This window comes from Chroicocephalus ridibundus, chromosome 3 (assembly GCF_963924245.1).
Source record: "Chroicocephalus ridibundus chromosome 3, bChrRid1.1, whole genome shotgun sequence".
Classification (NCBI taxonomy): Eukaryota; Metazoa; Chordata; class Aves; order Charadriiformes; family Laridae; genus Chroicocephalus; species Chroicocephalus ridibundus.
Genome location: NC_086286.1, coordinates 25,732,320 through 25,747,679, shown reverse-complemented (window position 1 = coordinate 25,747,679; position 15,360 = coordinate 25,732,320). Strand labels below are relative to the sequence as shown.

The following is a 15,360-nucleotide window of genomic DNA, read 5'->3' as shown; positions in this document are numbered from 1 at the left end:
GTCTCGTCAAATTTGCCTAACAATGGTACAAAAATGACCCCAAAAATGAAAGATGGGAGTACAGTCCCTCCATAATGTCTCTGAGTCTGAGATGTATAAAGAGTAGTATCGGTGTAAGGAGAAAGCAGAAACGGCTGACCTGGTTTTGAATGCAATTGGATGTCTTCCCTTTGCAAGAGATGATAAGTAATCCCGGTGGTGTTCTCAGTCCTGCCCTAGCAACAGTCTGTAATACCGAGTTTCCATATTGATCGCTCTTTTACAAGTACACTGTAGTACTATGTGCAGTAATGAATATGAAAGAACATGTTGTTCTGGGAGTCCCAGAAAAACCAGTCTGCTGATGTTTTTTTACGCTTTTCCTGAGATGTCTTTCCTCATAGCTTTGCGTACTTCGGACATGCGATGCCTGCTTAACTTCACATTCGACACACACGCATAAAGGTAACATCTACACTGTTACCATTTTGGTGCAGTTTGTTTATATCATGCCTCTTGCCCGGGCATATGAAAGCCCTTTAGAGGTGGCTGTTTTGCTATTGCATATTAAGTACCAGGTCCCAAAGTGATGCTGGGGCGGTGCTGGTTACAAGAGAGGTGAGCAGCGGGGCACGCTGTGCCTGCCGAGGGCAGGGGGACACTGTTGGCGCCTGGCCTGCCAGCCCCCACGCCTGGCCCTGCTCTCCCGCGGTGCCCCCCCTTGTCTCACCCTGCCGACTGCCTGGGTCAGGGGAGGTGGAAATGCTGCCAGTGTGGGCTGCGTGCAGCCAGGTCGTGATGGCGAGAGCTATTGAATTTGCAAGAAATAAAACTGGAGCAAGTGACTTATACTTCATAATAAGAGAAATTGATTAAAGATAGCTCCGTTATAGCAGTGGCATTTCTTGGAGCTAATAACCCATGAAGATTCCCTGAATGTACATTATCATGGTTTATATTAGGAAAATTTGATTTTTGGAGACAAGATGTAGTTGATCCGTTAGGTTACTCTGACAAATATATCTGTGATTTAACTCTATTGACAAAGTGATATTTAATCTGGAATCTGTTCAGCCCATATCTTCATGATTAATATTCCTAAAAACTTTACTTTTTTAAGCTATTATCTGTGCTGGGATATTGTTAGGAAAAGGCACCAAAACTGAGTGTGTATGCATTTGATAGCTGTCTGGTGGACAAATCCCCAGACAAAGCCAGTTTAGCAGAATATCCTTGCATCTTCAAGAAGAAGTGTTGACGGTGAGGAAACTGCTTTGCAGTCATGGATAAAAAGGACTGAAGAAATTATGGAATTCTTTCCTTTACAAGGGATGAGTGCAGTTGTAATGCTAGGGTTGAACAACCAAAGTGGAGCTTTAATATTTCACACAAGTATCACTCCAGACATTGACATTAGAAAGTTAAGAAATAAACAGTTTTTACTGAGATGTGACCGTATAGTTACAATAGCCATTCCTTACTCAGTACCAAATCAAAATTTAAAATCCTTTTTTTATGTTTCCTTTAGCATATCTTTATAAGCTAAAGAAGTCCAAGGAGTTTATGAAACAATCATTGTTTCTTTCCTATGGGAGAAAGTTGCGACAGTCTTCCAGCTGCCTGTGGCTTGGGTTTCATTATGCTTCTAGTATAATTCTTAAAATGCTTGCTATTTCTGGCTGCAGCAAAGTCATTGGCTGTGTAGTGCAGACAGAGAATACATGCTGTTCTCCTGAATCACCTTCAGCTCAGCTGGTAGAGCTTTACGTAATCCTAAATAGTTTCTTGTGGTTAATACAGGTGGATGTCGTTCACTCTCATCAGGTTGAAAAGAGGGGCTGGATGACTCTCTGAGGTAGATGAAACAACTAAGCAGAACAGCTGATTTTGATAGGAAAATGTCAGCATCTTTTTTTATCTTTGGAAGTTATTAATAAAGAAGAACATTAGGGACTGAGATAATCAGGCCAATAACTTGTGTACAGTATTGAGAGACGCTCACATGCAGCTCTATGCAAAGAGGTGTCTGATGGGCAAAGTTCAAGAATAGTCCTGAGGAGGTACCTAACACAGGAACGTTCATATATTTGGAAAAAAAGAGGCGTAACAAAATAAATGTGATGACTGTTAGTATATCTGGTTCTGGTTTTGTAGACATGGGTTTTTTATATTATTCTGTAGGCTACCTGTTTTTATTTTGTTGAATCAGACCATGACAGAGCAAAAGGGCCATTTCTGTATGCGCCATCTGTCACATCTCCACAAAACATAATCCCACAGCTGCCACCATAGATGTTCCTCCACAAAAAAATAATCAAAATTCATGGGGTCTCTGCATTCCCATTGGAGAATGTGGTTTATTTCATCCAAGGCATCAGATGTGCTCATGGAAGTTATGTGGGTGAAACCAAACAATCATTGCTCACCAGAATGAACTCACAAACATTACTTATTACAGGACTGAATAATCCAATTTCCAATGGGAAAGCATTGTTCCCAAAACATTTCTGACCACCATGGCTACAAAAATACAAATGTCTATGTAATTTAAATGTCACTGCAGAAGATGGCAATTTCACAAAATAGAATCTTCTCCCCTCTAATATTTGCCTGAAAAACAGCGAGACGTGTATACCAGTCAGGGGAACCAAAAAAGGGATCATTTACTGCTTCATTTGTGCCATTCACTTTGAAATTAAAGTCTGGTAGCTTAAATACCTGGTGTAGAAGAGTTCTAAGAGAACTCTAACAGAACAGAGCTCCTAACAGAATGAAGGAATAGGAGGTAGTGATTAAACACCTGGGAAAGCTCAGCATAGGGGCCTGTGGTATTTCTGTGTTGCATTTTGTTACTGTTTTCTTTACCTTTAAAGACAAGTAGAGCACAGTCTTTTCTAAATACCTGTCCACAGATTACAGCACAATGGGGTTTGGGTACTTAATGATAACACTACAATTACAGAAGTACTAAAAGACAGATAATTGGGGTGGGAATTTATTTAGTTGGACTTTAAATGACATTCCCTTAACATAGAGGAAATGCACAGGCTTCAATAAAAATGTCTGCGAAACTTGTCTTTTTCTCTTCTACACTCCAGTCTTCTCCAGCCTATAGACAACTGATGGAGAGAACATAAATTTGCGGCCAGCAGCAGCTCGGGTGGGAAGAGGTGGTGTATGCATGCCCAGAGCTGCAGGAAAGTGAGATGGCGGATAGACAAACCCGCCCGCTCACGCAGGGAATCAGCCCACCCAGCAGCTGCATTGTTAAACCCATCAAACCTCGCCGTACCTACATTATTTTAAATTTTGTTTTTTAAGTGAGACTTTGAGAACAATTTCTGCGAATGCTGGATGAGTTTCTTGAAAGCTAAGACAAAATGTTATGTACTCTACTCTGCTGCCTGGATAATGTGACATGTACGTGCTCTTTCTGGCTTTGTCTCTGAGTAGCGTATCATGGAGAGGTTAATTGGGTGTGTTATTTTTAAGTAACAGAAAAAGTACATTGGAGAGGAAAAATGAAGCTGCAAAACATTGGAGAATGCGTTAGGGATAAATGTTAGGAATTGTATACTGAGGAACTTCTAGAGCGTTAAGAATATCTGTAAGGAAGGCCACTTTGTTATTTTTACCCTAAAATGCAGTCAGATGGATATCTCAAGCTCATCTACTAACCCAAACCCCTAACCCTTTAATTAATTCTTTTGGCTTGCACTAACATGGCCGTTGTAAAGTGTATGAGCCCCCTATGCCAAAGGAAACAACATAAAGTACAGTTATGAAAGAAAAAGCTATACACATTATTTAAAAATATATGTTTTCATTTTCTAGCTTAGAATATATAATGTTAATTTTTTTCTTATTTGGTACTTAGTGGTTTATCTTCTCCCAAGTGTATCATAACTTTGATGTCGTATATCTGAACCCCATGCAAGCAGGCTGTCTTTGTTCCCTCTCTGTCAGTAGATTAACTGGTTATACTGTAATGGTGGGAATTTTTCAAGAAACTCCCTGAGAGAGAGGAACAAAACTAAGGCAAAGTTAAGTTAGAGAAGTCTGTATTCCTTTTGGTTTATTTAAAGACATCTTTAATTAGGCTTGTGGGGTTTTTTTTCTGTTAGACCACAGATGTGGCTTAATTCAAAGTACAGATTACACATGTGAAGGTTATGGCTACGTGGCTTGTGCTGTCCAGACCGCTTTTAATAGGATGAGTGGTCATCCTGCATGGTGGGCAGTTTTGTTTGTATATTTATTTGGATATCTCTTGTGAATGGGGTGTCCAGAAAGATCCCCAAACTTCTGACAAGTATAAGGAGTTAGAGTAAACGCACTGAAGAATGAAGCAGGTGCTTCAGTATCTTCAAATGCCTTTTTTTTTTTTTTTTTTTTTTTTTTTCCAGTAGCATTCCCTTGGGCATACTCACATCCTGGGTTATGCTGTTGGCCTCTGTCCAAGTGTGGAGCTCAGCTAGACAGTGAGAAAGCTAAAATATGGTGGTGATGAAAACGAATAGAGAGTTTTGGTCTCGCCAGTGATATTGACTGAGAGCCAGTTTTAGGCCATTATTAATTTAGATGGGTTTTGTCAGGAATAGGTAAAGGAATGGTTGCTTAATGTCCGTGTTTATACCTAGTTCTGTCAAATTCAGTATGTCTATCTTTAAATGATATTGGTGATAATGTATGTGCACAGCCTGGGAACTGTTTGGTCATTGAGGAAGTTCATGCAGTATTTTTTGATGTATAGTTAAAAACAAACAGACAACCCCCCAAAAAATCAAAAGTAACTTTAACAGGAATGAGTAGACACACTTCAGAATTGTTCAGAGGCTATTCCTCGTTATAACCTAATGTGACATTTCCACCACAGGTGGATATCCAGGCCCATCTGCAGTGGTTGCTGGAGGCCACACAGCCTGTGCTGGGCGAGGAATCGGCTGTTTGATAGAAAAATATCTTGTTTTTTGTGGTGAAGCGTGCTGTGTGGAATATTTACTTGTGTATACCATTACAGTATTTCTTGAGAATTTGTCATTGAGACCTGTCTTCCCTGGACTCATAAGGCAGTCACGTATTGCTTCATAATAGTACTAGCTGTGTTTGAAGTACAATGTTAATATGTTAAGAGTTGATACTCCTTGCAAAATACGTCTAATACCTTGCAGTCTTAAGTTGGATTTTGATGTGGAGGAAATTAATCCTGGAGCTCGGCTAGGGCCTGTGTCCCCATTACTGGGGGCCTTTCTGTTCCCCAAAGACTGGGCGCGAGCAGCATCGCCAGGTTAGTGCTGCTTATTGTATGGCTGAGTCAGGTGCTATCACTGTGACATGTTTTTCCTATTACTTTTCAAACATTTTGCATCATTTAGCCTTATGTAGAATACTTAGTTGTCAGTAATTTCTGTGTCTAAGAGGCCTAGTCCTCATGTCACATTTCTCCCAACTATGACAGCTGCAGAGTCTACAGAGCTGTGTGCTGTAATGAGGCAAGAGAATTGGAGAAAAGTAAAAAATTGTTATGGTAGGTAGGTATGTTAAGATTTTTTTTTGAGCAGCATAGGCAACTGGCATTTCAATCACTTTGCATAAGACATTTTGTGACTGTCAGCCCCCAGATGAAGAGGAGCTGTAATGCAGTATGATAAAATGTCATACCCTAAGGACAGAAAGAATCTGAACGTATACAGAAATGTCCCTATGGATAAAGGAGGGATCAAATTATAAGAGCAAGTTGCTTATGTACACTGGCAGTTAAAAACTGCACGTTTCTTTTCCTATAACCTTTTGTGCTTGAGTCTGTAAGTGCTATGGAATTAAGAGTTTTATTCTGAAGAGATAACATTTATGAGTGCATTTCGGTTCACACAACAGCTAGGGGCTGAAAGCAGTAATTTGGGGGACGCATAGTTCACACAGCCCTGAACTTCTAGTTTCTCATGCCGTGCCAATTACCTCTGTTTTACTACTTACGTATTTCAATTCTGCTTAGCAATAGCACCACGTTTTTAATTTTTTCCCCATGATTTTAATATAACACTCTAATTGTGCCAAGCAGCATCGCATCATAGCTCTGGTCTTTGGGAAGATAGGATTGAGTCCACCATGTTCATGTTCCGCATCACCTTAATTGGAACATGAGCCCATCTCCAAAGGCATATTTAATGATGTTCTTCAGCTGGCTGCGTAAATGTGCTTCCCAAAATAAATCTAATTGGAATTTAGTAATGAGATATCCTAACAACTACAATTTTAAAATTCCCTTGAATAACTTACATGCACAAGAGTTAAAATATAGCAGCATGCCCAGCGCAAGACAGGTCCATCACCAGCATGCGGTTAGGTGGGCTGGCCAGGGAATTCTGAGCCTGTCCTAGGGGTTATAGGCTTGCTTTCATCAGAAGCATGGCCAGCTGTTTTTTATTCGCTAGGAAAACATGAGAGAAGTGGGGACTGAAACTACTAGTGACAGGAAGGTTAAAAAAGCATATGGGAAGACATTTCAAGATGCTTGTAGCTTCCAGTAGGTTTCCAAGACACAATTTTAAAGCTACCGGTCTGATAACATCCCTTGGATGTGACCATATGGAATGCCAGAGATGTGTGCCTGAGCAAAATAATTGGTCTGGTAAAGGGTACAAGTGTGTAGGGTAAAATAGGAGGAACCTGTATACTGGCTCTTTGCTCCCCCGGACAGAAGCACGCTCCAGAACCTGAGCAACCTGCCTTTAGTAAAGCTTTGGAGAAGGATGAGGCTGCCCCAAGGTGTGCACTGATACTGCTTATCATATTTTTATTACTTGTTTACGACAAAAATATTGTAGCAGCTGAAATGTTTCAGCATTACGGATTTCATTATTTTCAGATCTGAAGTGCAGTGTGTCTGATCCTAATTGCACAATTTAAATACTAATAATCATTCAGCTGGGCAAGTCCTCTGTGTATTACAGATAATAATCCTTGTTTTAGAAAATACACATAATGGGTCCACATTAGTCATCTGTGTAATTCACTGAAGCTGAGACAAATGTAATAAAATGACCCCTGGGTAAAGAGATCTTTTTGTTTTGTTTCTGGAGGGGGAAAGTTTTCCTGAAACCCTGTCACTCCTGGGTGAGCTGATTATTTTTTACCTTCATTATATTCCTGTTTTCCACTGCACTGCAAAGCATGAATAAGCTCGTGGCCACTTTTTTTCTGATGGCTTGCCCCCCATATTTCTCTGGGTTAATTTTTTAATTTTTTTTTTTATTTCTGTGTTCACCAAGTCCAAGCTTGCTTGCCAATGATTGAAATTCTGGACTGAGCAGTACCAATTAGACTAATTTATTTAAGTGGGTTAATTCTTCTAAAATGCTTTGCTTTGGAGTTATATTTATCAGCAGTCTAGCTTCCCTGTGCGATATCTTTCAACTATTAAACCGCCTACAAAGCAGAGATTTAAAGAGACATGATCTGTTTCCTTCACAGTTATAATGAGATAATCTGCCCTAAAAGGTGACTCTTTTAATTACCTATATCACTTATTTAATATTGTAACAGTGGTTTGGTTGAAATACAACAGCAAAAACATAAATAGCAGATAAATTACAAGGCCATAGTTCACCTCAGGCTGTTATCTGGGTGAGCTGCTCAGTCTACCTCATCCCATATCTGAGGAAAAATAAGGATAATTTGGGATTCCGTGCCAGCAGCTGCCTTCCTCCCCTTCCTCAGCCCTGCCCTCAGAGCTTGGGCTTGTGGGATGCTTCAGCTTTCCTACTACTGAAACACTGAAATGGTGGACAGAAATCCTAAGGGGTAAAAATTATGGTAGTTGTAGTGAAAGGGGAGCAGCCTTTGCCGTAAAGGCCGTCAATATAAGGCCGTATCGAGTTAGAGCACAGGAACCGAGCGGGCAGCAGGGGATATACACGCGCCTGTGAAACGGTGGCCATGGTATGAACTAGCACCTTGCAGCCAGCCTGACCGGAGATGCGGGCTTGGCGGTGGCAATACCCCCCTCCAGCTGTATGGTAATGGTACAGCAGCCGTCTGCGGCCACTGGGTGTGATCGGTAACGGCCCCCGGAGTCCCACTCCGCAATTGTCTTCATGCTGCTTTTCAGTATGTCATTTTGGTGGAGCCAGGGTGGTAAGCAGACATGCCGCTGACATGACTGAAACCGCTGCTGTGTTAGCGCTACGTTTGAGCAAGCACAAAACAAGAGAGAATACAAGCAGCTGACGTTTTCCTTTAAAAAAGCTTTTCTGTCTAAATTTAGAAAATTCTTCGCCAGGTCTCCCAGGGATCTTTCCAGACAGAGTAAAAGTGCTCATAAATAACCCTGCACCCTTGTAACAATACATAACACAGCCTGGGTTGCTGGGATTTCAGCATCCCCTGACCAGCTGGGTACCGTGCAGCTGTCGGGCTCTGCAGCTTCCCTGCATTGTTGACTGCCTATAATTAAAGAAAATTTAGCAGAAAAGATTTTTATTGTGTTTTTAGAGTTGTTGTTAACTCTTACTGGTGCAACGTTTCTTCTTGTTTAGTTGCTACCGATAAAAGAGCGAGTCTGCAGCATGAGAAATCTGTGCCGGCAGCAGCGGCAGCTCTTTGCCAGCCCAAAGCCTCATTGCTCTCTCACTGGGCTCTTGAACCTGAACAGTGCCTAAAGCCCTCGGCCCCATAATGCTTCTTTTTTTTGTCTCATTCTTGCCGCAGGTAGGGGAATTCAGAGCCCATGCTGCGGAGTGGACAGCCAATGTCACCGCAGAGTTCAAAGAAACTCGAAGGCGCCTGAGCGTGGAGATCTATGACAAGTTCCAGCGGGCTACCTCTATCAAAAGGAAGCTCTCTGCAGAACTCGCCGTCAACCACAATCAAGACCTGACTCCCTGCAAGAGAACCCTATCAGTCAACCATCTCACCAGTGAGAAGGACATCTTGCCAGCTCTAACAAAGACGGACAGCATTTACATGAATGGTTTGACACCACACTGTGCAGCAGAAGAGATAGCTGTTATTGAAAACATTAAGTAGCCATGACTTCGGATCCCAGTCCTTGAGAAGCTCTTGGCTTAGACTAGCCATTTACCCTTTTTTCTCCACCCTGTCGATGATCAATGCTAATAGCATTTTATATGTGTGCATGAGTTCCACAGAAACTGCAGTCCAGAGTTACCATCGCATCTCTTCAAAGACACAAAGATGAATGGCACTTCTGTTATCGAAAGATGCTGGAACAAGCAACGTCTTCTGCCTTTCTCTGCCCAGACTGTTTTTTCACTTCTCCTAATGTGCCATATGGCCTCAAGAATGAATCACACTTGTTTATGGTAACAATGTAGCTTTGAGGGATCAGTCCTTAAAATTTCAGGGTCTACCTTACTGAGCCTAGGAATGGACCATTTCTGGACTACAACTCACTTGTAAATGGCAAGAAATTCTTATGCAGCCTTTTACCTAAGAAATTTTTGTCAGTGCCTTATCTTTTGAAGAACCAGAACCTCTACAGTTCCTGTATGGCTTTTTGTTTGTTTGGTTTTTTCGCATGAGAAGTGTATTTCATTTGAGCTTTCATTCTTCCTGAAATGATGGTGTTTCCAAGGTGTCTGTCGTGAAGATACCAACCAGCATGAATGAATGCCAAAACTCAACAATCGTCAAATGATGTTCTTAGCTCTAAATTTAAAGGCACTGCAGTTTCAACAGTTGCAAACATATCCCCCAGAAGCATTTTGTTTTACTCAGGTCCAGCTGATGCTTGTTCGCACTGACTTGTAGAATTTGCAGACCATCTTCGGGTCTTATTTTTTCAAGCAGTGGTCAGCAGTTGTTTTTTTCCTCTCTGTCAGATGTACCAAAAAATCTGCAGCTTATCTATCAGTAAATTATTTGGTAGATGACAAGAGCAAATAAAAATTACTATTTTGAGGAGAGGCAGGAGAGGCTTTTAATTGCTGTGTTCTAATAACCACACCCAGAAAACAATGCAGAAAAATACAGCGGTTTTTAATAAGCGTAAACCTTCTGCCAGCTATTTGCTCTATGAAAAGGATTCTTAACTTCCTTCCTCTTTTAAGTCAAGTCACACCAGATGCCATATGATATCTTACCCAGGAATCCTGCTGGAGAGCTTTCCTGAATGTCACAGCGTGCGGCGGCTGCCTGTGCCGGAGCTGTGACTAACGTGGGAACGCAATTGAAACTGGTATCACTGTGACTTTCTACATTTCAAGGAGAGATGGCTCTGAATATAAGTGCAGGCATGAAGAAGAGCTGATAAATAGCACAATCTGAATACCGATGATTGTTCAGACAGGATAGGCTGACAAGAAGCAGATCTAAACCAGACTATGGGTTTTCTTTATTGGTTTTAAGAAAACACATTAACTTTAATTTTGTATCTTCTGTTTTGCTTATAGATGTACATGAGATTCAGAAGAAATGCAGGATGGAATGGATAATTTTGCATTTTTTTCTTATGTTAGTCTATTGTAACCTGGCTGTACATAAAATGAGTAGAACAGGCCTTAAAGAATAATTTAGGCTCTGTGTAAATTAAAAAAGAATGGGACTTTGCTGATTGGGCATGATTCAAGTGGCAAATCTTAACAGCATCTCTGACCATTAGATAACATGCAAGATATGAATGTTAATGTTTTTTGGATGCTTAGCTTGTTTTCTAATAAATATAAGTTAATATGTAAATTCAGTCAGTTCAGTGTAAATATCAGTCAATTAACATTTACAGAGAGTACGCTTTTAAAACTAAGGAAGTTCCATGACACAGCACTGAGCAATGCTCTTATAACAAAGACCCTTGTCTCCCCAGCACAGTGTTCTGAATGTCCACATGGCGAGGGTTCGTCTTGCCATGTATAAACTGTGAATTGTAATGAAAAATAAAGTTTTTAATTAAAATAAGCTTTTCTGAATCTCCTGCTTGCTACAACTGGAATGTTAAGAAACAATTTGTGAAACAGATTTTTGTGCTTTCATTGGTTACAGAGTATAGCAGTTCGCCACCTGCTTTAATCTAAGCTGGTTTAGCAATAAAGGCTTGACTCACCCGGCACAGAAATTAATTTTTTTTTTTTCCTTCATAGTAAAAATAATGCTCTTTGGTTGCCATACCTTAAGTTGTGTTTCTTGCTGTTTTGTTTCAAAAACTTGGCAGGCTGCACTTCCTCCTGTCAACGTGCTACAGAGCTGGTGGCAATTGCTCCGTCTTGGCAGTGCGGGAGGCGCGGGGAGCTCTGCCCTGCTGCCCCCCCAGTTCTCCCCTGCTGGGGGGAACCTTCTGCAGAAGTGTGTGAGGAAGCAGCTCTAAGGGCAGTAGCCTTTCACACTAGATCAGTCATTTCTGCAGTGAATATTTTACAATGGCCATGGCCTCCTCGATTCAGTCTTGGCCAAGGGGGCCCGCAGCTGTGTGGTGGTAAGTGAAGAGGACCGTTTGTTTTCCTACATCTCTCCAATCTGATTTGTGTGGGATGTGTCTCAGTGCCTTTTGGAGCTGCTTTTCAGAACGGGACTGGTAACGTTTAATGATTATTGTCTTTGACACTCAGAGATGTGATACTTTAGGTTAAACCCGTGGATCATTCTAAATATCGCGTTTCCATTTACCAACCTATGGAAGTGAGCGTCTGTGGAGTTTCTTTCATTTTAAAGAAACTTCTGGTCATCTCAGGATCTGCTGAAAAGAGTTCGAGATCCTGTGACAATGTTTGAGAGATTAGGATGGATATTCAGCATTTATGTACCTTTATTTTGTATATGATTTCTGGGGAAAGTACCCCTGTTAATTTATATATAAAAGATATTGTTTCTTTTTTCACGTTTGTAACAGATCTAAGTGTTATCCTACCTTATCAAGATAAAATAGACTATATTTGCCTGTTTGGAACAAAGCATTGACAAATAAAATCCTTTATCTGTAAGTTTAATAACTGAAGAAGAAGAAAAGATGCAACAGTCCAGATGGTATAAGTAGGTAGAGTTATCACGATCCAAATGTGTCCAGTACCATTAATGTTATTGGAAAATCTCCCTCTCCACATACAGTGATAGATCACATATGCTGTGGATGGCTAAGAACATTTATAAAACTTGATGAACTCTGTAAAGTTTTTTCTTTTTATTCCTGTAAGAGCAGACTTTTGTACTAAAAACCCGTGTCTTTCTTGCCTCTGGAAATCTTGCATAGCTCACTTTTCCATTACAAATGTGGAGCTGCAAAAGCATGAATTGGGACTTAATTAAATTCTATTTGTAACCGTCTTCCTCTCTCTCACACACAGAGACATTTCCAGACCGTTAGGATACTTGCTACTTAAGCAAGTTTGGGAAAACGGCATTTCAGTTTGATAGAGGGTTGTTTTCTCTTACACTGCAAATCGGATACCATAAAAAAAAGACATTGGCAAAACACTTTGGATGAGAGACAAGTTCTAGCATATAAGAATCTGTACAGGCACATGTGCCACCTAACAAAATAATTTATTTCTCAATGTTAGAGGAAATGAAGCATTAATAAAAACAATCTGAAATCTGTTTGAGAAGTAGCTTGAAATAATCTGTATTGTTTACTGTTTTCTGTGATAATCCTGCCTCTTTTTGCATTCTTTCATGTACTACATCTGGTAAAGTGTTGGTCAAAGCCTTGATTTTTGGGTAGCTGTACATGAGAGGCAGGGAGATTGCGTCACAGAGAATTTGTTCCATGCCCTGTTCTTACTTAAGCACCAGTGGAAGAGCTTACTATGGCATGCCCTCCACGTTTTGTAGCGCCTGTCCACCTGGCTCCAGCCTGGCTCCCTGTCCACCTTTTCCCAATATTTAGGCAGCCTTGAGGTGCTACTGTCTGAGCTGCCAATGGCCTGGAAGGGTCAAACCCAGAAGCTCGCTGAATCTCATGAACGTCCTAGCTGTGCCTTCCTCTCTTCACCTCTTCCTGAATTTTTTTTTTTTTGATACAAGAAGGCGGCTGAAGAGTAACATAGGAACCCACGGAAGTGCTAAACCTCTAAAGGGACCACCCTTGAACTGGAATGGACCTTCCTGAGGTTACTAAGCAAACCCATAAGACCAGGATGGCAGATGGGAGAAAATCTGGTCTGTATGTTTGTTTTGAATTCTTGCTCCTCCAGCATTATTTCTACACCAATGATCTCCAAATAGGAATACAACATGCCTCGTGGAAGAAGAAATGGAAGGCTGCTCTACGTAAAGTGAATCCTACATGCTTATTGCAAGTCTATATATGTATACAATTCTATTTCCTGGTAAGAAAATTCTCCTGTGAGGGAAACTACATATATTGTTGAAATACAGCGGTAATGTTTCTAATAAATTGCTGTCATACAGTTATGTGGTAATTACCTTTTCTTTCCTACCTTGCAGTACTGTTTGAAAGAAAGGGATTTTATATATTAAGAAAAATAAATATTTTACATTAATTTGTCAGAGTTAAAGTAATTATTTTGTCATAGAAACATGAGTAAGTTTTTTTTGTTGTTTGTGTTGCCCTGCAAATTTAAACGAACAAAGTAACCTTACTGCAAACGAAGTGTTCTGTTTGAGGAAAATAGGGAAGATGATGATTTACCGTTATTAGAAATAAAAAGCTGTTGAGGTACACCGAGATATTAAAAATGCTTGCTCTTTCATTTGCGCAAGCATTCTCTGCTTTGCCAAATTATTATTACAATTGTAAAAAGCCTGTGTGAGAATCAATTGTAATAGATATATTCTAGTTAGAAAACCTGAACATTTTCATTTTAAGCCATTGCTTATCATGTTTTCACAAATTTTCAGAGGAATATGTTGAATAAGTCTATAAACAGGTACATTACTTACTGTAAAACATTCCTTTACCCTTTACATGTAACAGCTGATACAGTAGCTTATACAGCTTTTTATTCTGGACACAGATATATTTGTGCCTTCAATATTTATCAACATTGTTGTATAATCTTAAATTGACTAAAAAACTGACTTGGGTACATTGACTATTGTTTCATGTTAATTTAGTGATTTGACAATATAGACCAATTTAAAATCCGTATCTTAGAAAACCAATGGACTTCACAGCTTTTTATGAATTATAGCAGTCTATCTACACTGGTGATATAATAAATAATATATTATTTGTTGCCTGATTTAGTTATTTCTGAATGTTTAACTCATTTTCTAGTCTAGATGCTTAGATAGATGATTACAGAGAAAGAAACTAATCTCTATGGTTTGTAATTAATACACTATGATCAGGCTATTGGTATTAGAATTCTTTGTGACTAAAACTGGGATAATACGTTGTGTTCTGTCTCCACTGTTACTAATTATTATTAGTAGTATTCATTAAATGCTCTGGGTGCACTGTTTTTTTTCTGGGAATGTCACAAGAGTGTTTAAATAGACATCTTTAGTCTGACTTCTTTGGCAAATGAATGTCCTCAGTGAGAAGCTCCTTTAGAAGGATTTACTTTATTAACTCAATTGTTAATTCTAGCTAATTCTCAAGACTAATTATGTGCAGCCAGATCTTCGTCCTCCAGAGAAAGGTATATAATACGCTTATAATAGAGATCCTGATGGGAATGTACTATTTGTCATTAGTAATAAATAACAATATTCTCCAGAAGATGAACAGCAGCCTGAAATGACTTCTTAAATAGTAGTTTAGTGATAGCGCCTTTTTTTTTTTCTCCTTGCACTGGATATTTGATCCTTCAAATTAAACAGGGAGGTCTGAGAAGTTTTGCTGAAGAGATGCATCTTTCACAGTAAGTGTATTTTAGCCTTGTTTGCCTCAGGGGAGACAGACTAACTTTGGTGGATGACTAGAAATATCGCATCTATTTGTTAACAATTCTCTCATGGGAACATGAGAGAATGCATTGCTATACCGTTGATTCTGACTTTTATACCAGTCACAAATCTGCTCCTGTTTCGAATGGATTTTGCATTTTCTCCGAAGTTTATAGTTTTCAGTATTCATGCACTCAAGCGTGCTAAATTAGAGTGATGAAAAGCCGTTCCTAAAGTTTTTTTCCAAGATCATGGTTTTGTCCAAAGTTTCCCTGTATTTTCTACCGATTTCCTGACAGTTGAGTGCCAAACCCAACAGGGATATCTGAGTGTTAAAGTTAATAATCTGAAAGGGGCAAATACAGGATGTGCCCTGGCAAGGTAGAGTGAGTCACGGCAGTGGGCGATCCCTGATTCAAGTCCACTAGATATGGTGGCAAACATGATCAAGAGAGGTTCTGCTTTAACTAGCGCAGCCACACTTAGTATATCCTCCTCTGTAATTTATAGGGCATTTAGAATAATTTGTTACCTTTGCTTGTTCTGTAGCAGAAGAGAGGAAATTTTACAGCTTCAAAG

At 39.9% G+C, this 15,360-nt stretch overlaps 1 protein-coding gene across 2 annotated transcripts in view; it reads left to right on the top strand.

Annotated features, from left to right (window-relative positions):
* KCNK2 (potassium two pore domain channel subfamily K member 2) overlaps positions 1–13,475 on the top strand; it is a 134,209-nt gene extending 120,734 nt beyond the window's left edge. For both annotated transcript variants that reach the window (XM_063328463.1, XM_063328464.1), the window contains exon 8: positions 8,689–13,475. In XM_063328463.1, the coding sequence (XP_063184533.1) occupies positions 8,689–9,006 (318 nt within the window). In that variant the 3' untranslated portion in view covers positions 9,007–13,475. The remainder of the gene's footprint in view (positions 1–8,688) is intronic.
* The last annotated feature ends 1,885 nt before the right edge of the window (positions 13,476–15,360 follow it).